The sequence below is a fragment of the Columba livia genome, chromosome 1 (assembly GCF_036013475.1).
Source record: "Columba livia isolate bColLiv1 breed racing homer chromosome 1, bColLiv1.pat.W.v2, whole genome shotgun sequence".
NCBI lineage: Eukaryota > Metazoa > Chordata > Aves > Columbiformes > Columbidae > Columba > Columba livia.
In genome coordinates, this window is record NC_088602.1 from 201,543,751 (window position 1) to 201,567,144 (window position 23,394).

General features: G+C 37.4%; 1 protein-coding gene across 16 annotated transcripts in view; it reads right to left on the minus strand.

Moving 5' to 3' along the window:
• PCLO (piccolo presynaptic cytomatrix protein) overlaps nt 1–23,394 on the minus strand; it is a 434,071-nt gene that overhangs the window by 189,215 nt on the left and 221,462 nt on the right. For all 16 annotated transcript variants that reach the window (XM_065049216.1, XM_065049212.1, XM_065049210.1 and 13 more), the window contains 3 exons: nt 13,324–14,541; nt 3,585–8,634; nt 1,202–3,213 (listed from right to left, as the gene is read on the minus strand). In XM_065049216.1, coding sequence (XP_064905288.1) covers nt 1,202–3,213; nt 3,585–8,634; nt 13,324–14,541 — 8,280 coding nt within the window. The remainder of the gene's footprint in view (nt 1–1,201; nt 3,214–3,584; nt 8,635–13,323; nt 14,542–23,394) is intronic.

Genomic DNA, 23,394 nt, shown 5'->3' on the forward strand with positions numbered 1-23,394 from the left:
GGAATGATGGCTAATGCCATGACTACAGTTTTCCAAGCAGTAACAGCGCAGGAGGCATCTAATATCCACATAAATATGTGAAGCTGCAGAAACTGCTTACGTTGTGAGACTTGGAGGGCATAACTAGATAATTCTGCATTTGAAAGTCACCACAAGCTATCAAACATAGAGAAAAACCCCTCATTATTCTATTCAGCATGTACTAATCACTCATGTGTTCACAGATAACTGAACATAAAAGGTAAAATTTGCTGAAGAACTCAAAGGGCAACTCTACTAGAGCTCTCGCAAATAAGATACTGACCCTGCAACTGAGAGACAGGAAAGGGCTCGGACAAAAGGACAGCCAAGAACATGCAAAATTCTAAAAGTACTTTTTTTTTAGCCAAGACTTCATCCTCTTATGTGTAAAAAGAGCGAAACAAAAACCAGACTGATTCTCCAATCAGAAATCCTACCACTCAAGGAAAAGGAATACTGTAGAAATGACAGATTTAAATCCTGATGATGCCAGCCTTATTCAAAATTGCCTTCTCTGACTCCGTAAGAAACAGCCTTCAACACTTGCACAACTTCTTGATAATTCTCCTTATCCAAAACAAGCAGACAAAAAATGGGCTTGTGATCTGAGACCTTTTGGTCTGGGAGAGATAAAAGATGTACACATTGGGTCACAAGATTACCCACAGAATCACAAATGGCCAAGTAACCTCATGAGGGTCGAAGAGGACAGCTAACTAAAGTGATTATGAATCTAGTGTTAGCTGCCTCTCAAAAGAAGCATGCAGTAGTTTCAAGGCAAACACACTGTAGACTGTGCCACAAGAGCTGAGTGTTGTATGATTAGAAAGAAAATGCTTTTCATTTTCTGAAGACTTGGTGGTAACTACTCAATTGGCCATTAATTGCCATGTAAAATAGAATGTGTCTTCCAAATTCTGAATTTTTTTTTTTTCTTTTTTTCTTTTTTTTCTGAATCATAGTAAGACTGTGGTATGGATTCCTGTAATTTCAGGCAAAGCAATGAAGTAAATAACCATTGCTTCAGAGAGCAGACATTGCTTGGGACTTTTCAGCAGGTGTGCAAAAAGACTAAATACATAGGTATTGCAAATGAATGTGCTAGACCTCATGCTGTACTGATAGCTGTAGAGTTAAATATTTAAAAAAAAAAAAAAAAAGGCAAGCAAATACTTCTTACCATGAAACCCTCAGTGTACTGAAACTGAGCTCTGGAACTGTCTTCTGCTGTGGGACTCAGGGGCTTAGGATCAGACATAGAGCGTTGCATCATCTTTGTTGCCTTTGGGCTTGATGGAGGAACCTTGGCAATGTCAGCATGCAGCATCTTCTGAGGGCTGATGTCATCAGTGATGGGTTTTTCATAGGGTACAAATGCTGACTCTATAACTTTGCTTGGTGAAACAGGTGAAATGGGTGAATAGAGAACTTTGGGAGATTTGGGAGGGGAAGGAACTACCTGCAATGTGGAGTCTGGATGAAGATGGGTTGAGTATCCTATCTCTAATGGTGTTGGGCGTTTTTTATCTTTCTGAGGAGATGAAGCTGACAGATATTGGGGACTCTGAGTATCTGACTCTGTCTCTGTTTGACATCCCAAACTTTCTCCTTTATATGTCTTTTCTGGAGCTGAAATGTGCTTTATGATTTCTACCTTAGCATCCAATCGGGCCCTGATTGAAGGTGTTCTTATTGTTCCTACAGGTTCTGTTTGTACTGAAATCTCTGCCACTGTCTGAACTGCAATACTAGATACTTTGGAGAATTGTTTAGCTTTGTCTGCCTCAGTGGTACTCTCACTGTATTTCCCTACACGAGGTTTCCTTCTAGATCTGCTAGAAAGATCCCATTCATCTTGATCTTCATCATCTGTCTGAACACTCGTATCAACACTCTTCTTAGTTCTCCGTCTCCTGTTTGTGTAACCTCTGTCTGCTCCATCTTCATCATCAGTTTGCACTCCACTGTCCACTATCTTTTTGAAGCATCGTGGCTCTTCTTCCAGAGTCTCCTCAAGCTCCTCATATGGACCACGTAATTTTGGCATAGAACTTCTCTTTTTCAATTGCTTCTCCTCTCTAACATCAATATCCTTAAGAGACATCTCTGACACAGAGCTTAGGATACCAGTCCTTGGTATGTATTGGGTAATACCATCAGACTGAACTGTATACCATGCTTGGCTTTGTGGAATTTCAATACCCAGCACTCCTGAAGCCGTAGTGGTTGCATCATCAGTAGGCCAGAACTGGCCATTTTCTGTGGTTGCATACTGTCCTTCCAAAAGTGTTTGATCTGTGGTAGTTTGTGGTGAGCCAGTTCCTGAAGGTTCATAACCATACTGATATATTTGACGAATTTTTTGCTCCTCTAACTGTTGGTGGAGCTGTTGTTGAAGTTGTTGGAATTGTTCAAGCTGCAACTGCTGCTGGGCTAATGTCTCTTGCCTCATTATAAACTGAGCTTGTCGTTCTTCCTCTTGCTGAAATAAGAGATGATGTTTCATGGATTGCAACTCCTCAAGCTTTTTTTGCACCATAAACTTTTCTTGTTCCCTAAATCTTTGAATTTCCTGACGTTCCCATTCCAGCTCTTCTGCAAAACGCTGCTGCTTTATTTTCTCAAGCTCAAGAAGTTCACGCTCCAAATCAAGCTGCTGTTGTTTGCCTTCTTCAGGGGCAATGAGAAGGGCAACCTCATCTTCAATTGCGTCTGTATAAACTTCAGATGCTGTGGTCAAAGCAGGTATCAAGTTGGTTGGCTCTGTTGTAATAGTTTCTATAGTAAGAGGTGGCAACCCTGTCTCCATATCAATGGCAGTAATTGCATCTTTTTCAGCTGCCACTGTTGTCAAGAAACTGTATGATCTTGGGAGTGGTTGATTCTGTTGTAAAGTTGATATAGAGGGCACTGAGTCAATTGTTTGGAGAGCAGGTAAATCTCTGACAGATGTACTGAAAATAGAACCAGGTTGTGTAGTGATGGCAAACGTGGATGGGATTGGAGTCGCTACTGAAGAATAAACAACACCATTGGATGATCTTAAAACACTTCCAACGCCAAACTGGGAACCCAGAGATGAAACCATTCTTGCTTGGGAATATTGTGGTGTACTGAGCCCGATGCCAGAAATCACCTGTCGAGTCTCTGGATAAGGACCAGTGGTCTTGCTTGAGTAATCCATAACCTCACCTGAAATTATAGGGCAAAGTTACAGTCCAGTCCCACAAAAGAATGCTGCTTTGCGGATTCTGAAAGTCATCTCATCCTGATGAATTAAATGGGAAGGGGAAACTGCATGCAAATCTTCAGGTTAATGATCTACTTTAGATGTGAAGCAAACAGCATTTCTGAACATGCAGGCACATGCAGGCACCTCTGTGCAAAACACATGTAAAATGAAGAAATGGAAAACACGTGTAATCCGGAATTATTTGTCACACTGTCCAAAAGAAAACAAAACAACAGAAGGAGGGGAAAAATAATAAAAAATCATCCTGAAATGAGGTGAAGAACATCAAAATTATATTTCAAAGAAAGATCTGCTGCTGTGTCATACTGACCTGTAGTAACTCTTCCAGAAGTAAGATCTACTGCTGCATCAGTTGCCCCAACTCGATAATTAAAGCTATTCTTGCTTTTGTATGCAAACAGTCCAGCTTCTGATAAATTTGTGTCAGACATAGATGGTTTCATACCTCCCATTCCTCGGTAGCCATATGACCCTGAACGATCATACTGATAATGGTCATCTCTGTAACCAAAGCGATCTTCAGGAAGTGTAGTTGGTGGCTGCTGTGCTGTACAACTCCTACCAAATGGCAATTTATAAACCATATCACAGCAGACAGCTCTTCTCCCTGCAGTCAGATCCACAGGCTTTTCATCATCTTCTATCACTGTTGTTATGATACCTGAAGTAGTTTCGTCCATTGTTACTACTGTTCTGTGGGATTTTGTAGTGCTAAGGTCAACAGCTCCACTCTCTATTGGCTCCTGAGAAGCGGAGAGGTCAGTCCAACCATTTGTAACACCAACGGGTGGTACAGTAACAGGCTTTGTAGTAGCCCATGTCACTGCATGCGTTGAAGTACCTAGGGATAAATTTATTGGCACTTCGTCTCTACCTGTAGGGAATGCCGGGCTGCCTGTTACTCTGTATGCAGGCTCAAAGTGTTTCGCTGTTGTTAGCTGAAGTGGCGTTGTCATCGCATGTCCCAGATCTACAAGGCTGTCTGTACTGGCAGTGTAGCTTACAGGGGCAGTGCAGGTCACTACAGTTACTGTCTCAGTGACTACAGACAGAGAAGGATCTGCAACACAGGTAGTGCTAAGATTTATTATAGATGGCTGGACAGTACTTACTGGCCGCCCACATGTATCACTTGCTGGCATTTGCCTTCTCACATCCATGGAAACAGCAGAGAGATCCATACAGTTGTCTCTCACTTCGATATCCATCTTAGTTAAAGTGCGAAGATCTATGACATCACCCAGGGGATGGAATCTTCCATTCTCTCTATACCTGGGTTGATCTACTATATGTATTGGCTCTGGAGGTATAGTAATAGCAACACTACCTAAACCAAAACCAGGTGCTGGGCCCTTAACCACTGACACTGTGGTCTTGGTTACCTCTCGTGTTACTACTTCTGACTTTGAACTAGGTAATTTCTCAAAAGCTGATTGTGTTGTGACAGGAACAGTTTGCAAAGCACCTGAAATATACAAACTTTGATCTGCCATACTTTGAATTTCCATAGTTTTCATGGATGAAGTAAAAATTGGTTGCATAGGCTGGGGAATCTGTTCTTTCGAAGGTGCTTCTAAAGGCCAGCTTGTAACAGCCTGACTAGTTATAGCCTCTGTGGGAGTTCCAGGCTCAGATGGCAAAGTGATGACAACATAAGTTTCCTGTGAGGGTTTTGTCAACCTTGGTGAAGATTTGTTAGAGTGTGGAGACAAAGGGGAAGTGGGAGATGCTATTTTGTATTCAGCTGCAGAGACCAAATTCAGAGTCATACTTGAAGTCAACGACAAACCTATTGGTTTGGGCTGTGTTTCTGATGGCTTATGAACAGCTATTGGGAGAGGAGGAACTGCTGGTTTTGGAGCAATTGGAGGTTTAGTTACTTCAGTGGGCCTGTGACTGAAAACAAGCCCTGCTGGAATGGAGGACGGTTTGGGTGGCACAGGAGGTGGTGTTGGGGTATATGTTTTTGTGACTGGTACCACATGGTTCTTTAATACAGCTGGGGACTCACGTGTTGGAACACTCGTGACTGCAGGTACTACTGTAGGATCTGTTGCTGCCGGAGTCTTAATCTGTGACTTCTTTTTGGGATAAATGGCTGGCTTGGGTAAAATAGGTGGAGGTAATGGTGGTGGAGGAGGTGGTGGAGGAGGAGGAGGCGGGGGTGGAGAAAGTTGTGCAGAAGAATCCAAAGAAGAGCTTCTTAAAAGCGAGAATACTTTGGATGTTACAGCAGGAGCTGAGGAAGGCACAGGGACCATGCTGGTCTTACTTACAACACCAGGAGTAGGTACAGAAGATGTTTCTGATGCAGGCTCTGTTACTAGTACTGATGCTATACATATAGGTGGTTGCTCAGATGTAGCACTAGTCAAATTAATTCTTGTCATATCAACACCCAATTCTTTGCGTGAATCTTCAGGATGAATTTTGACAATGCCAGCATCTAATGTACTTTTCATTTTTCTAGCTGCTTCCTTTTCTGCTTTGGAGGTATCAAAGGCAATGGTATCAGTTTCATATTGCTTGGGTTTTACAACTGCTGAAGGTGCAGTTTCAGACAAACAAACTGCAGCTTGATCCACGCTTTCCATATCAGATGATATAGATGCCTTTTTAGTGGCTTCGGCAACAGATTCATAAGGCATGCTCACTTCAGAGTACTCTTTTGTAGAAGTTAAGGGAACTTGGGCTATTATCCTGACACCTTCAGAATCTGCTAGTTTATCTACAGCATCTGCCTTATCTACATAACCTGTGGTTGCACTATCTATAGGTGATGAACTATCTGTGGTACAAACTGAAGATGTCGATGATGTTAAGGAAGCTGTATCAGAAGGTAAAACTGATGCAGCACCTTCTGATGTCTCAGAGTATGTCAACATTGATGTTTCATGAGAAATTATTTCTTGAATTTCTCTGGCATAATCTGTTAAGTATTCATCTTCAATTTCCTCTGCTGTAAAATGCTGTGTTATTTTAACATCTGGAATAGAAAGTGGTGTGCTACTGACAGGTGAAACATCTGAGATTGCTGAAGTAGTGCTTGATGTTAAAGATGCACTATCCACTGTTTCTCCAACACTAGATGCCTTTGTATCGGATGTGGGAATGAAACCTGAAGCGGGTTGTGTTGGACTGGACCCAGGGGTTAGCTGCTTTCTCTGCCTTTTCATAAGCTCTTCATAAGCAGCTTCTGCATCTAACAACTGTTTTTCCTCACTGGTGGAAGCTACTGTGCTGTCTAATACAACTATTTCGTGACTTTCTGGGATAATGTAAGAACTGGACACTATATCTTCTTGAGGCACAATAGAATGTAAAGTCTCAACACTATAGTAGTCTTTCTGTAGATCAGTAATTTTCTGTGGCTCTTCATAGATCTGTTCTGATGCTCTTATTTTTTTCTCTTTTCCTCTCTGTTGTATATATTCATTGCTCTCATCTTGTCTCATTACAAGATTAGTATCAATACTTCCATTGTAACTATCCTCTACTAAAGATTCATAAATATAATCCTCTATTAGCATTCCACCATATAATGATTCTTTTTCAAATACTTCATCTTTTTCATTTGCAATTTGAAATGGCTTGGACTTATGGGTCTTATGCATCATCTCCTCATATACCTCTTCGGCACTTTTCAATGTCTTTTGACCGCTTTCTTCTTTTGGGAGTCCAGTCGGTTGTTCATCTGTTGGTGAGTATAGAGAGACAGCAGTAGGCAATTTATAAACTTTTTGTACTTCTATTATTTTTTCTGGACTGATTTCAAATCCTTCAGGATCTGACTCAATACTAGGTGAATATTCTGAACAGGAAGATCTGTGCAGCTCTTCCATTTCTGCTGCCTGTCGTAATTCTTCTGTTGGAGATGCATCTTCAATGGGAGAAAGATTACTTGGTGGAGTCTTTGGACGCTCCCTTCTTCTCTGGGCTCTTAGTTCATCCTTGTCCTTTTTAGATTTTTTGCTAGAACTTTTTCTTTGTTGCTGTTCTAATTCACGCTGTTTCTCTTGTTCCTTTAGTAGTTCTTCCTCTTCCCGTAGTTCTTCTTCTTCTGAAGAATCTTCAATAGTTGGAAGAAGAGGACCATGTGACCGATGTCTGGATTTGCGCTGTTTGCTCTCCCCTCCCAGTTTCTTGTGACTCGGACTGCTGTCGCTGTCTTCATCAAGTGATGACACTGAAGTAGGAGATGTACCTGGTGTGAAACTAGAAGCATGTAAACTAGAAGACCCTTCTCCTCTAGATCTATCTTCTGGTGAATCTGTAAGACTCTCCATCTCTAGCTCAGGCTCTTCATCAAAATATAAAATGCCTTTCTGTTGTTCAGATGCTTCAGAATATTTGTTTGTTATTGTACTATTTAATTCTATTGTTTTGAACCGTCGAAGGCCGCCTCCCCCAGTTACTGCAAGTTCTTCACTGTCTTGACTTTTAGTTTCTCTGTATTTTGGCTCTGGGCTTTCATCAAAAGTCTCATCATCGTCATCGTGCCATGAATGTCGCCTTCCTGCATCCTCATCATAGCTTGCACTACTTTTCCGTGCCATTCTTCTATGTTTTCCAGCTGTTCCTTTGGCTTTGCTTTTCACTTCATCTTTCTTTTGGCTATCAGTTATACTGATCTCTTTCAGTTGATTTCTTATGAATTCATCATCCTCAGAACCTGAGGCATCTTCATCAGCACTCATCTCTATAATCTGTTTTCTAATATAGTCTTCCTCATCACCAGATCCCTGGCTGTCATCTCGTTTGTACTCATCACTGCTTGAAGAACCAACACTGGCTCTTCTTTTTCTCCTTGGGACAGGTGAGTTTTCACTTTCACTGCTGTCTTCCACAGAATCATAGCGCTGTCTTCTTGATGGTAAGTCGTCTCTTTCCTCTTCTTTGTAGTCTGCTTGGGAGGAAGTGCTTCCTTTGCCACCTTCTACAATGTTTTTTTCACTTTTTTGAATAGTTTCTAAGTCTTCCTCATCTGAACTGTAAGACTCAGGAGTGACGGGCAAAGGTTTTGTTTTATGTGGATCTTTTGTCTGTTCACTGTACATTTCATAAAGCTCTTTGCTTTTAGCAGACTTTTCATCAGAAAGTGTAGTTGCCTGAGCTTCCAAAATAGAGAGTACAGTACTTTCCAATTTAGCTAGGTCTGAGGGGCTTGGAGGACTTTCTTGTGAAACAGTGTCTTTTTTACTAGATTCTCTGAGTAAATCCTTTTCATCACTGGGGATATGACTTGGAATTTCACCAAGTGAACTTGATATCCCATCAGAAGAATAGCCGGTGTCACTCAGACCTTGTGGACTTTTCTGTTGCTGAGAGCTTGATGTGTCTGATTTGTCATCCTCCTTTTCCTAAAAAAATAAATACATATGTGTGTACATATTTATATAGTAACTCTTAATGTCTCCAGGCAAGTAAACACATGTGATTTTTTTTTTTTTTTTCTAAAAGATGAGTTAATGTCTCAAGGAAAAAAAATATCATGCCAAGAAGAATTATATTAAACCATAAAGGCTGAACACTAATTTTATTATTCAAAGCTACTAAAATAATACAAAAAGTTCCTCAAATTTTGAGTTTTTAATTGAATTTGTGCTTTGTCTGGCTGTCCACACGGAGATCTATTTTTCAGTATAAACAAATACTGTAGTTAATTCTTTCCAGAACACTTATAAATTATAATCTATCATTTGTTCACGTATGCATGGGACAAGATGTTTGGGGGTTAATTTAGATGAAGCTTTCAATTACCTGTGTTTCAAAACTGCCTACATAGTTCTACATACAAAGTAATATAGCTCATCAAATATCAGCTTGCAGTATTTTTTGGGGTCTGCTTCTTTCTTTGCCCATTTAATGATGGAGTATTGAAGCATGATGTAATGCAATTTGCAATGTCACCATATCTGCAGTTCAGAGCTGTACAAACATTTTCTGAGTACCCCATGAACAAAAAGAAGTTTCTCAGTTAATTTGTAATGCAGCAGTAAGCTGCTCGTAGGGAAGTGTAATTGCAGGGAGGAAAGCACAACAGTCAGCTATAGATTGAAGGAAATAAGGAAACAAACAAGTCAGGATCCTTAGTCATTCTCCTGGCTTCTGGATCCCTCTACACCATTCTGAATGATACGTACTTCTATCTCCTTCTTTAGATAACAAAAATATCAAGAATATCCTTCAGCAAGTGTTTAGTTCTTACTGTGAAATGCTCTGTACCTAAGGAAAGTATCTCAGCATCCAGCTAAACAAAACAGCTAACTCTCCAAATGACAGGTCATCTTAGCTGTCATCTTAGCTGACAATCTTACAAGAAGTCCCCACCTCCACTAGCAATTTGAGAAAAAGAATCCCAAAGCCTCCTGGTTTTAGTAATATAGTGTGATCTTATTTGTTATGGCCCTAAATAATACAGGTAGGTAGTATTTATCACCTTTGCTAATCTAAGCCAATGACTTCTGAAGTACAGCAAACCATTTATTTAAAGCTTTAACATCTTCATTGGCAATATACTGAGTTAAAAAAAAAAAAAAAGGTGGAATAAATATATTAAGAAAATTATGTCAGTGGTTAATTATAATTTAAAGTTATATTTACACTCCTGTTAAGTTGCTAGTACTTGCAAGTATTTTCAAATGTTTATTCACACTAAAGTTATATTTAATGCCTAAATATCATAAACATTACATTTGTTATTGTCATCTATATTATTTTTAAAAATGACTCAGGTTTTCTTTATTATGGAATCTACATTTACAGTACCTGTTCTTGCCTATAGACATACCACTGTGCACATAATCCTACATTAAAACAGTAATATAAATATCACAGTAATCTACTAGTTAATTTTTTATTAAGTAGTCTGCATTTCACTGGAGTGATTTATTATATGCTTTGCAAAATCATATACTACCTTGAATATAAACTACATCTGTTCTTACCAATATTGTACCCAATATGATAAACCAAATATCTGATAGCAGAGCAAAATCCATTGCAATTAAAAATCAAATAAGAAAACAAATATTTCTAAAGACAACTCTATTGAGAAAGTTGAGATTAATACATAAATATGGAGAAGCCTATAGGACTCAAAAATCTTTTGTAAGTCATCGCCACTTCAACACTTCAGCACTTCTTATTCTGAAAAATGTACTCTCAGGTATTCTCCAGCCCGTAATGACAGAATTATAAATACTCTTAATGAAAGTCAGCAATGAAGCATAGCTAAAAATTTTTGGGTTTGTATGTAATATTTACATTTTTGTTCCCTTCACTAACGAAGAAAGTGTTTAAGGGGAATTTACTGGTCTACGTTTAAAAAAAAAATACACTTTTCATTAGAACCAAAGGATTTTTCCATCCAGAAGTATGATGCCCCTCACTGGAATTTCAGCTTTGACATTTGATTGTTATTTTTTACTTTATTTCCAACATGTTCATACTGCTAAAGACATACCAAACCAAACACAGTGTCATCAACTTAGATGAGCTACTAGAAAATCCATTGTTCAAGCTCAGAAATTCTCCCAGGAGTTGATGGACAGCCTGTCTAACTAGTGAAAGTCAATCTGGCAGGTCTTGGTTCTCCACAGGGAGATGAAGCGATTCAGTGACTTGTAAAGCAGAGCCAGAAAGCATCAGCTAAACAGTTAAGTTCATAAATATGTAGATAGGTTATGGAACAGTTTTAGCTGTTCTCCTTGTAATTTGTGATGGTGCCAGTATCTGTGAGTCCAAGGTGTAGTACCTACTCAGTGACAAAAGCAGAGGAGATGGCAATGAACGTTGCTATTGCCCACCTTGCTGTTGAACCTCACTGTACACCATAACATCTCTGCTATGATTAATAGGAAATAGAATATAGGAAAGAGTGCTATTGTACAGTAAGGAGATGAAAAAGATCTGCAATAAGGAAGGACTCCTTTTTTCACTAGAAATAAATGTCACGAGAAAATCCAAGTATCTTTCTAAGGCTACCAACAATATGAATATATTTTATATAATTTTTGTATGTATAGTTGTCTGCCCTGTGATACGTCATGCAAAAATTATCCTCCACATCATGCTTGAAGATCACATGCACGTAACTTAAAATAAATAAAAAATAATTAAAAAAAAAATTGGTCTTCATGTTATCTTGGTTGGTTGAGTTATTTTTGTTTGCTTTTTTTGTGTGTGTTTTTTTTTCCCTATTTCTTTCAGCCTGAGAACTAGGACATTGTCATTAGCTAGATCTATTTTTAAATGACTAATAACTTATTTTCTACAGGGTTGGCCATCACATACACAAAAACATCATTGTCAAACCTGTAAACATACTGCAAACATAAGATTATTAGATGAACAGCAAAACATTGAAGAAATAATGCTGCTAAGAATCATATATATATATATATATATATATATTCAATGACTCTTGGAAAATGAAAAATTTATTTTAATCAATAAGAAAAAGAACCCACTTTTTCTGGTAAAGTAGGAAGTGATCTGGTACACATTGAATTACTGGGCCATTCTGAGTAGTAGAACTACATTTTTTCTGAAAGTTTGCCTACTGTGAGTTTTTTAAGACCCAAAGATTTTAAAGTGTTCTAATATTAAAGTCACATTTATTTGCAATTATGTGAGATCTCCAAATACAATTGATACTTGTGATTTTCCAAGCCTCTCCATATCTTTAGGGACTTGTTGAAGTGTTGTTGTCTTTTTTTTTTTTTTTAATGAAAAAATGAGGGTAGTATTATTTACTTTTCTCCTTGGAATACTACAAGAGTAAGTAATTACAATTTGCACAGATTTGGGTATAAAATGCCATCGGCAGTTTGTTAAGTGCAAAAGTATTAGGTCTTCCCTTGCACCCCTATTTAAAAAGACACATATCTGAAATTCTTGATACAATTCCGTCCTGAAATACATATAAAATGCCTGCTTCAAAGCCTAAATATTGGTTCTTTTTAGCCACTGAAAAAGAACCAATATGTGATATTTAAATTGTTATCTCTTCCACTTCTGTCACATGCTCTGTTGCAAAAGAACTGTATCTAACAAAGTTTGGTGTACAGCACAGAGAAGATTAAAATACTTAAATAAAGGTGAAAAAACACAGCTATTTTAATGAAGTACAAGCTAGATGAGGCACCAGCTTTATCTTTAATTCTGAACAATTTGAGCTGCTTCCTACTAGGTGCATGTTTTGTTGGTTTTTGTTGTTGTTGTTGTTTGGTTTTTGAGTTTTTTTCCTGTATGTTGGTTGGTTTTCTTTTATTTGTTTGTTTTGTTTTGTTTTTTTTTCAGGGAGCAAAAATCTACTTGTACTTTCATAACATAATAATTAGCATTTAATTTCATTTCTCAACAAATTGTGTGTATTACCCACTTTGGCTGATAAAGTAACTTATTGGTGACTTCACATCCAGCAAATGCATATATTTAAGACATCTGGCCCTCTAGTACAAGCTGTCATAAAATCACCCACTTGTCTGACTTCAGAGCCCACCAAGAACCCTACCTAAAAGTACTTGTCCATATGAGGTAAGCAAATGAAATACTAAAAAAAACATAAAGGTTGCATATTCTAACATACCACGTTCAGGCATCACAAAGTATTCCTCAAATGTTTCTTACACTTAAATATTGCAAAACACTGTACATTTTACCATCACAGATTATTCCCCTCTGAGATTAAGAACTATGAAAACAATCCCATTTCAAAAGCTATACTTCAAGGACCTGAGAGTCTATAGAAGCAGGTAAATAAAACAAAAGTATTGGAAAAAATTATTAAACAGGAACTGTGTCTTAGTTTAAATGCTTAACTGCTTGAGACTGAAAATCATGCAACAAGTACTGAAAAGTTGCATGTAGAGCACAGGGTTAACTGGTGAAACTTTCACTCAATGGGACTCATTGATTCTATAAGTTAGAATCATTCCGTACAGAAAATTACAATAAAGAGCAGGAAGACATAAGGGAGAGGTTCTGTCAGGATCAGATTCTAAATTGTAGCAAGGGAGGCGGCTATGAGTGAGAAAGTCACTTACTGTTTTTTCCTTTGCTGCTTCCACATGGCCAGTTCTTGGCAAAGGTGCTGTTTGAACAGGAATTTCTTCTCCCTGAGCTTTTTCAGCTTTCAAAACCAGTTCTGAAATCCCAGTTGTCAAACCTTCTTTCTTAACATCCTCTTGCTTCTTAGATTGAAGTCCCTTATCAGGTTCTTCAGCTTCTGCTTTCTGTTCAGCAACATGGTCTTTAGTCTCAGCTGTAATTTGTTCTTTTTTGTCCTCTGGATGTGGTGTGCTCTTTGCTGGGAGCACAGGTTTTTTATCTTCTTCCAATGTGCTTAGGGGTTTCTTTTGATCTGAACTTATTGTTGCAGGAATTTTTTCTGCTGAAAGTGTCTTTGAAAGTTTCCCTTGCTGAAGTTTTGAGTCTTCTTTCTGAGTTTCCTGTTGGATTTTATCCACTGATGGAGTTTTCATTATTTTCTCATGTTGAAGTTTTGGATCTTCTTTCTGAATACCATGTTGGATTTTATCAACTGAAACTGCCTTTGACAATCTGACCTCCTGAAGTTGCTTATCTTCCTTCTGAGCTGCTGGTTGGATTTTGTCAGCTGATAGTGCCTTTGCCATTTTCATTTGTTGGAGTTTTGGGTCTTCTTTCTGAATTCCATGTAAAATTTTGTCAGCTGAGGGTGTCTTTACCAATTTTGCCTCTTGAAGTGTTATGTCTTCCTTCTGAACTCCATGTAAAATTTTATCAGCTGAGGATGTTTTTGCCAGTTTTGCCTCTTGAAATTTTACATCCTCCTTCTGAAGTCCATGCAAAATTTTATCAGATGAGGCTGTCTTTGTCAGCTTTGTTTGCTGGAGTCTTGGGTCTTCCTTCTGAGAAACACGTTGGATTTTATCGGCTGAGGGTGTCTTGACCAGTTTTCCCTGCTTAAGTTTTGCATCTTCTTTTTGAATTCCTTGTTGGAGTTTATCAGCTGACAACGTTTTTTCCAGTCTCCCCTGTTGAAGTTTTGGAACTTCCTTCTGAACGCCTGGTTCTTCTTTCAGTTTTGCTGCTGTAGGCGGTGTGGAAGTCTTCTGAGGGGAATGTGAGACAGCAGGCATAGGCTGTTTTTGAGGAGAAGCAGGTGGTTTGGATACTGGTTGTGAAGGTCCTGTTTTCGGAAGTGGCACCTTCCCCATATCCCCAAGTTGTCCTGACATTGCCCTCTGGGTCTGGCAGTTTAAACAGAGCCATTCCTGTACCTGTGATAAAACAAACATAGGAAGTTACTTATTTGAAAACTTAACAGTAAAATTATGTGGTGTCTTGAAGTGATACAGTTGAATACTTTGAATGCTACACATACTGAAAAAATATTTTCTTGGTTTTCTGCTCCTGCAGGAAGATCCGTAACACTTTTCTAACAGAAATTAAGCAGAAATGAAGTTCTAGAAAGCCAAGCAGGACAAATATGAGGTGAAAACTAACAGCAATTGCATTGCTCCAAAGTATTGATGACCTTTACGTACAAAATTTGCTTATATATTTCTGACATCTGTTTTCTAGAGCCTGTATAATCTGTCAATAGTTCCCTCTAATTTTATAAATCTGAGCAAAAGCGGACAAACTGGGACTCATGGCTCTCTGTGTTTCTCTTCAGAAGTTATCTGCCCCTCTTGCATTTGTGTATAAGTATCACTGTGGAAATTTAAGATGGCCATAATCCAAAAGGACTATCACCTGTCTTCTCTCCTTACTGCTAAACCCCTGCTGCACACTGGCTCCTTTTACTTTTCTTCCCAGAAAAAACAGAAAAAAATAGGACAAGCGCTTATATCTGTGCAGAAGATCTTGTTGCCAGTTGCCTAGCTACTACATGAGAGGAGTAATCAGACTGTTTCCAGTGGGATTTGGGTTATAGTTTCTTTAGAGTAGCAAAAGGAAATTTTAAACACAGAAAAGTGCTGGAATAAAAAGAGAACACCAAGAATCTTCTGGATACTAGAATAGCTAATGAAGCCCTACTTTGCTAGTGCAAAATTAGCTTTACTGGAGGATATGAGGCCTATGCTATATATTAAAATCTTTGCATGTTTGTTTTTAACTCCTTCTACTGTGACAATGGAAGGTCTCAGCAATTCAGTTATTTATTTGTCTGGTTGAGAGAACTTAGAGACCTACTGAATGTGAAGCACAGGAAAAACAGTGCAAAATTGTTCTATTAATAATTAAATAGGTAGTACTGCTGATAATATTAGGATAATACGGATGACTGATCAGTTATATAACACTATGTATTTCAGAATATCCAGTGGTATATAATCAGTTGCCCAGAAGGTGAGGCATTCAGTCAGAAGAAAGAGGTATCTGGCAGAAGTGTAGAACTCCAGAAACATTCACACATTTAATATTAACAAATAACAGTAATAAATGAGGAAACACCAAAAGCAGAGACTGGAACTGCAGCTGTGCCCCTGCCAGCAACGAATTCCCAGATAACAGGAGTGTAAGCATCAGAGTCCCTTCTTTCCTGACTCCATGAACCTGCCTTTTTCAGTGTAAAGTGGGGACAAACATTTTTTCTACTAAGAGCACTAAGCATTTGGTGATGTCAGCACCTTGCCATTGATAGGGCATTTCCCAGAGTGATAGGGTTGGTCTTGATAGGACCACAAATGGCTTTTCAAGACAGTTAAGCAGAAACGAGGCACCTCTCTACTCATCTTGAATGATTGAATTTAGGTGCTCAGCTCCCACATCCTAACCAAGGTATTTCTGAGCACATGAGTACTTTATAAAGTTTCTATGCATAGTAGGTATGTCCAGGATACTGTGACTTTTGTTACCTTCAGAAATTAAGACATTTTGAGATTAGCTGGTTTCAAACGTTTTCTGGAATGATGTAAAATCTACCAAACCTCTAAAGTGTGAAATCTATCTGCATGCTTCAGATCCAAATCCCATAGTTAAATGGTTCTACAATTCCCTTGGGTTTTTAAAATTGTTTTAAAAATAATTGAATCACTACTATGATGCTGCTCCTTTGTAAAATTAGCTGAAATGATAATTGGATGTGAAACAAAATATATTAAGAAAAGCTCAAGTGGGCTAATTTCGTTTAAGTGCAACAATAGTCTACTTAACGTATAAAATAATTTACTTTGGCTGAAAGAAATTGTTTCAGGCACAAGAAATGCAACAATGCATTCATTATCACTCAGGTCATCTAACAATTGCCTTGTGTGGTTATTATTCTACTTTTATGGATAGTGACCAAACCAGTGAGTCCTAGTAATTGACATAAATAAATGTTTATTAAAAGTATTTAGCAATATTGTCTCAAAAAATTGAATTTATTGACTGAATCAGCTGTCCCCAAATGTAACATAGCTCCTAATAGTTACTGTACCCTTTCCAGCTCCAAACTGAATGTGGCTCTGTATCAGAATACTAAGTATACTTTAAGTTTGTTGGTTTTGTTTTTGTTTTCTGTGAAAACAAACAAACAAACAAAACATTAAAACATAATACTCCAGGAAAGCTTATCCTCCTCTGTAGGACTTAAAAGGCTTCAATGGCACATCATTTGTCTGGGAAGCAATAATTAAGAAATATAAATTAAAGCAACTTTTTATTTCAAGAATGTGGAAAATATAAATTAGTTTTCTTGAAAATATTTGTTAGAGTGTTTTTTTCTGAATTTTTTACTATAGTTTCCTCCCTTTTTATGGGCAGCAACATTTTTTTCCTAGAAACCAATACTGGAAACAAAAAGTATGTTGTGAACTCTCTTTTATAAACTTAAAATACAATCAATACACCAGGAAATAAAATTACCTCACAGAAAATCATGATGTTAGTATTGTCAGCAGTTTATAAGTGACTAAATATGCTAGATAATATTTAGTATAAATATACTACATAAGAAAAGATCCAGTTTCATAGTTTCCTGGATTCTTTTCCCATAAATATTGTAAAGACCACCACCTAAAGCTGACTAGATAATTATGATAGATCAATTTTTATTAAATTTATCAGAGAGTCTAAAAGCTTTTAAACTCATTAAAAAGGGGGTAGGTTTTGCCTTCTCCAATCAGCCTGACAAATACTCATTTCACAATGTAAGCAGAAATAATACCATTATTATTTGTGCTAATATAGCTTCTGTCAGCATGGGGCATGGGAAGAAGACAATACTTAAATGTCATTAAGCTTCTCAGAATCTAGCCTTAACCATCTTTAATTTAATAAAAATGTAATAAAGTGGCTTCTATCATTAAATAATCCAGGGTTTAAGAGTTTGCTGAATTTCACATACATGCTATATAGATACTCTTAAAGAATATGTTACTCTACATTAAATGCACATGTTCTCACAGTACTATTTGTTTGTGACATGATTTACATTTATTTCCTTATAATATAAACATATCCAGCTCTTAGGGTCTCTGTGTTTGTTTCTTTTCTATACATCTACATCTGGCTCTTATTACTTCTCTAGTGCTGCTCCTTATGTAGATCCCGTTTAGTAACTCTTCAGCCTCAGCCTACTCACTGCTCAGATACTTGCTCCTTCTCAGTTTCATCAAGTCTCTTCACTTCCCTCATTCACAGATTCAATTCTTTGAAATGCCTATAACTAGTTCAGCAACTTCACTAATAGTATTAACTACTGAAAAAACAAAACTGCTACCCAGACACCGTTTCCTCTCAGTTTTGCTCACTCAGTCTCTTTTCCCTGCAGTAAAGTCCTTCAACTCAAGAACTGCGTATTGTGGTGAGTATATAGTAGAACAAGCCTCTTAAAATGGAAAATAATAATAATTAACATGAGCAAAGGAAGGTGATTATGAGAAAATTGGCAAACCGCATCAAATCTTGTCAAGAGATGTAAGTCCCAGTTTTGTCCTCCTGCCATACTGATGTGAGTGATGCTACTGAAATGGCCTGGAATTGTCCGGATACGACCGATTTAATGAACCTTGCCATTGTACTCTTGGACATTTGTTATATCTGTATCTGCTTACCCGTTTATTTTTTTAGTGTTGCTATACAGGCACAGCAAATACTTCTCCCAAGCTATGTGTTTCAAATTCCAATCTAAACTTTTATAATCTTGCAGATATTCGATCACAAAAGAGTCTACAAAAATCTTCTTATATCACCCGCCCTCTAGCTCATGATTCTCTGTCAGAATGGTTCTCTGTAAAATCAAATTTTGTACCATGAAGTCATATGTCTCAGTTTTAGAGTTGTCTTTTCCTCAGTTAACCTCATGCCCTGAATGCAAGTTTTTCCCTACAGCTATCTTTTCAGTTAGCGTGTCAACCCAAATTTATTAGGACTTGGGAAACGGACATCATCTTCTTTTAGCAGTCTTCACTAGATAAGTTTTCTTTGTTCCTTACAGAATTCTTCACACCCTTTGGTTCCTGAATGGGCAGTAGACACTTATTGCCATCACAACTGATACTAGTGTGCTTTAATATTCTGAATCCATAGCTCTCCCCCTGTGTTTTCATCAATCCTTACAACCCCATATTGCTGGATAGAACAAAGTAGCTGTGGCACAATGTTCTGCTCATTCAATTTGGTAATAAACAAACGTCTTCATGAAAAGGGCATACAGCTGACATCCATTGTGAATGTCTATTTTTCACTTGTCACGCAAGAGCTCAGGCACTTCAGTTCCTTTGCTTTTGTACCCCCAGATGACAATGTTAGATAATTTGAAGTTCAAAATAATAACTGTTCCATCTCCCTACAAGTCAAGGATTTTATTTTTTTTTTTGCAGTATGTTGATAAATTCATTACCCACTCTTGGCAAATGCTTATTGACAAACTAGAGTTTTTCTCTAGCTGAAAGTAACTCCATGTACTCAATATATTTGCGAACGTGAAAACAAACACTTCTTCCCAAAAAACTTCTTTAAAGAATGTAAATCCTTTAGGTTCATTTAGATATTAAGTAACTCTTTTGCAATAGCTAGATCTTATCTTTAACCCTTCCTAATTCTTCCTCCTCACTGTTTTCAGTAAAACAAAATCATAAAACCCACATAGAAATGAAAAAAAAAAATTAAGAAATAAATCTCTGAAAGATTAATATCCTTCTGATTTCACCACCTAGAGTAATCAAATTGCAAAACAGAATCATTATAAAAAAGCATATACTACTTATAAAAAAGTGAATATATCTATGAAAAGAAAAGCATGCTTTTTCTACCTAATTATCTCATAAACAAAACAGGGGGAGAAGGAATGGAGGCAGTCACTAAAATATTTTTCTTATTACTCAAATTTGCCATCTTTTTTACTAAGCATAGATTTGAATATGTTTCTTAGAAAAAACAATAAACAGACTTTTAAAAATAACAAACACTTAATGAAATAATGAAAAATAATGAAAAATAACAAACACTTAATGAAATAATAGAAAAAGTAACGACATAGCCCACCCAGAGAGCAAAAGTAATTTCTTCAGATGTATCTGTCTGCGGTGTGCTATTTATTCATCAGCAAATAATTGCTCTGTACTCCTAATGTCTGTATATCTTCCTTGTTGAGTCTCTCATTGCCTGCACCAAGTGACGCATAAAGGGAAGGTAACTTTCCCACCTAGAATGGGACTGGTGGTCAGAGCATTTCTTTGGGTGTGTGAACTACAAACTCAAATCCTGCACAACTTGAGGACTCTGATCTCCAGGATAAATATTCAAATTGCTTAATTTACATGCAAAAAAGTTACCAGCACCGTTGCACAGAATGATAGAGGGATATACGTATTCACAGAATGACCACCAAATCAGACTGTAGAGCTGGCAGGAGATAAAAGATAAAATACAAAATATCCCACACTCTTCCCTGTTCAAAGAGTATTAGGCAGGAGGTAACTGCCTAAGTAGCCAGCTTGATAGAGACAGGGTCCACAGATGAGCTTCTACGGTGTCTAAAATTAGGAAAATACAGAAAGGTTTTAATAGTTACTGTGTGCTGATGGAGGTCAAAGACAGTTTTCCAGGATCATTCTCCTTAATTTATACACATAAACTTTGTCCAAAATGTAAATTAGAATTTTAAACTTATTTTTTTTAATGTTATCCCAGTTGGAGGAAGGATGTGTAAACAAATGCTTATATGCTTAGTCAGACAGCTGATTTTTGGAGAAGACATTAAAAGAATATGGCTAATTTAACCTACGAAAATGAATCCCACAAATACGATCTACGTAGCAGGAAAGGTATACTGGCTGCAAACCAAATAGACATAATTTGTCCCTGGATAAATGTAGGTTTGAAACTAGAAGACAATTCCTTGCCATTAGTGATTTGCAGTTTGGAGTACAATACAACAGGAGTGGTGATACAAAGAAATGCAGCTGATTTCAATATATGATGTGATTGCCAACAAAATCACTCGATGACTGATGAAATCCTACCAGTGTTACAAACTGCATTCCTGCAATAGTATTCAAGAGCAGAATACCTTATATTATTAGCCTCAGATAGAATCATAACATTTAGCTGACTTTAAACGCCAAGTTATTATGATCTCACCAAAGAGAGAGATAAAAAAACCCCACCAAAGCTGGTTCAGGTAATGTAAGACATTAACTCAAAACAAACACCTGCAAAAAAATCTGCAGAATAAGGACCTTTCTCAACAGAAGGAGAAAGTGACATCACTTTCTATGTTTGAGAATGTTTTTTTTTTAATTTTTTAGGTTGCATTGTTATTTGAACAATGCAAAAAAATGACCAGATTTTATATCTTTCTAAAGTAAAGGCTTCTAGCATGTGATTGAGGAAAAACAAGTTATCTCAGAATCTCAGCTTATTTTCATTGATAAGCTTACTTTTAAGCCAGCACAACAATGAAATAAGCTATTTTCAATTATTTACCTTGCGTAGTTTTGTATGTGCCCCATTACCGCTGCTTACGTGACTTGATGTATATATTAAAAGTCACAAAAACTATTGCAAATGACAAAAAAATGGATTCTATATATTTATTTTTGTTGCTACTGGGAAGCCGATATAGCAAAAAGGAGTGAGAAACTTCTCTGTTTCTCCTGTATGCATCAGTAGAAATATCTGCTATATGCTTCTTGGCTACTGCTGTGCACAACCACTGAAGACAACACTTACTTATGGACATCAATTATGGTATATACACCAAAGTCTCAAAAAATTTTGGTCAGTGTGTTGAAAGATACAATTAATACCAAAATAAGAATAGAATCAAGTTTAGTTCTCCCTATCTCAACTTTGAAGTTTAACAGAAACACAGAAGAAAAAAATACCCAAAAAGCAATATTGCCACTGACAGTGCTGGTATTTGTTCTGAACTGTGACACGTCAGCATGTCATCTGCTTGATGAGTTGTCATTTTTGCATTCTGCTGTAAGGTACTTTACTTTTTTTATTTGGTGTATGATGGGCAGCAATTAAAGCAAAATCTATTCTATGGCTTCAGTCCACAATCTACTGTCTCAAATTATGGGAATTTCAATCATTACTGAAGGAAACAAAGCAGTTCTAATAAAAGAAATCTTAAGTTTCTGAAGGCTCTTTTAGCTTGTCATCTTTAAAATAAAATGTTTTGGAGTAAAACTGTTATCAAATCCATTAAAAATTACCTTTTTTTTTTTTTTCCTTCAGTTGCTTTAATTATTTCCCAGCATCTCTTAATGACAATATAGTTCATACTTTTACAGGGAGTAAAGCATTCCAGAACATTAGAAGACATTTTCAAATCACATACATTCACATTTATTGGAATCAGCATATAATTACTCAGTGTGGTCTAACTGAACACTTATTCTTTAGGCTGTTGAATCTTATCTGTAACTTAGCATTGTTTAAAACACTGGGGTAGCCACTACCTAAGCAGGCAAGATAGCAGGATTTCCACTAAACTGTGGATATGTATTGTGTAGACATTTATAATTGTGGTTGGTAACTTCTACCTTCAGTGAAGAAAACCAGGAATATATAGAAGGCAGTGGCAGTTAATCTCATAGGACATTAGATAAAAGGAATGACACTTCAAAAGTGTCTGCTTGTGTCCACTGACTATAGGGCAAGAGTGTTGCTGATTAGACCAGTTACTCACATCTACAGCTGAGCTAGTGAATATCACCTTGGTCTTTGAGCTGGAAGAAACTTCAACAAATAAGAAAAAGTAAGGACATGGGAGAACACATGAGACAGCATTGACCTGTACACCGGTGCACAGTTACTCCCCAAAAGCTTCTATGGAACTTTTATCTTGAATGCAGTGACTATGCACAACCACTATTTGGATTATAGAATCATGAAATAGTTTGGGTTGGAATGGATCTTTAAAGGTTATCTAGTCCAACCACCTGCAATGAGCAAAGCCATCTTCAACTAGATCAAGATGTTCAGAGCCCCATCCAGCCTGACCTCGAATATTTCCAAGTATGGGGCATCTACCACCTCTGTGGGCAACCTGTGCCAGTGTTTCACCACCCTCATCATAAAAAAAAAATAAATAAAATTTCTTATGTCCAGTCTACATCACTCCTCTTTTAGTTTAAAACCATTACTCCTTGTCGTATTACAACAGGCCTGACTAAAAAGTCTGTCCTCATCTTTCTTATAAGCTCCCTTTAAGTACTGAAAGGCACAATGAGGTCTTCCAGGAGCCTTCTCTTCTCCAGGCTGAACAACCCCAACTCTCTCAGCCTGTCCTCACAGCAGAGCTGTTCCAGCCTCAGATAATTTCTGTGGCTTTTCTGGCCCCTCTCCAACAGGTCCATGTCTGTCCTGTGCTGAGGACCCCAGAGCTGGACCAGCACTGCAGGTGTGGTCTCACCAGGGCAGAGCAGAGGGGCAGAATCACCTCCCTGACCTCCTGGCCACGCTCCTTGTGATACAGCCCAGGATACGATCACATGACAGTTATTGCAATGACATTCTCCTTCACTTGTTCTTTTAAAGAGATTCCTAATTAGATGGCTACAAGAATTGCAATGTACTTGCACCCATGAAAAATCAATATGCTGTTGTGTATTAATTAAATAGCACTATATGTTCTTCATTTACATTATTTTTAACTTGCTTTGATAATGTTTTTTGTAGTTACTCCA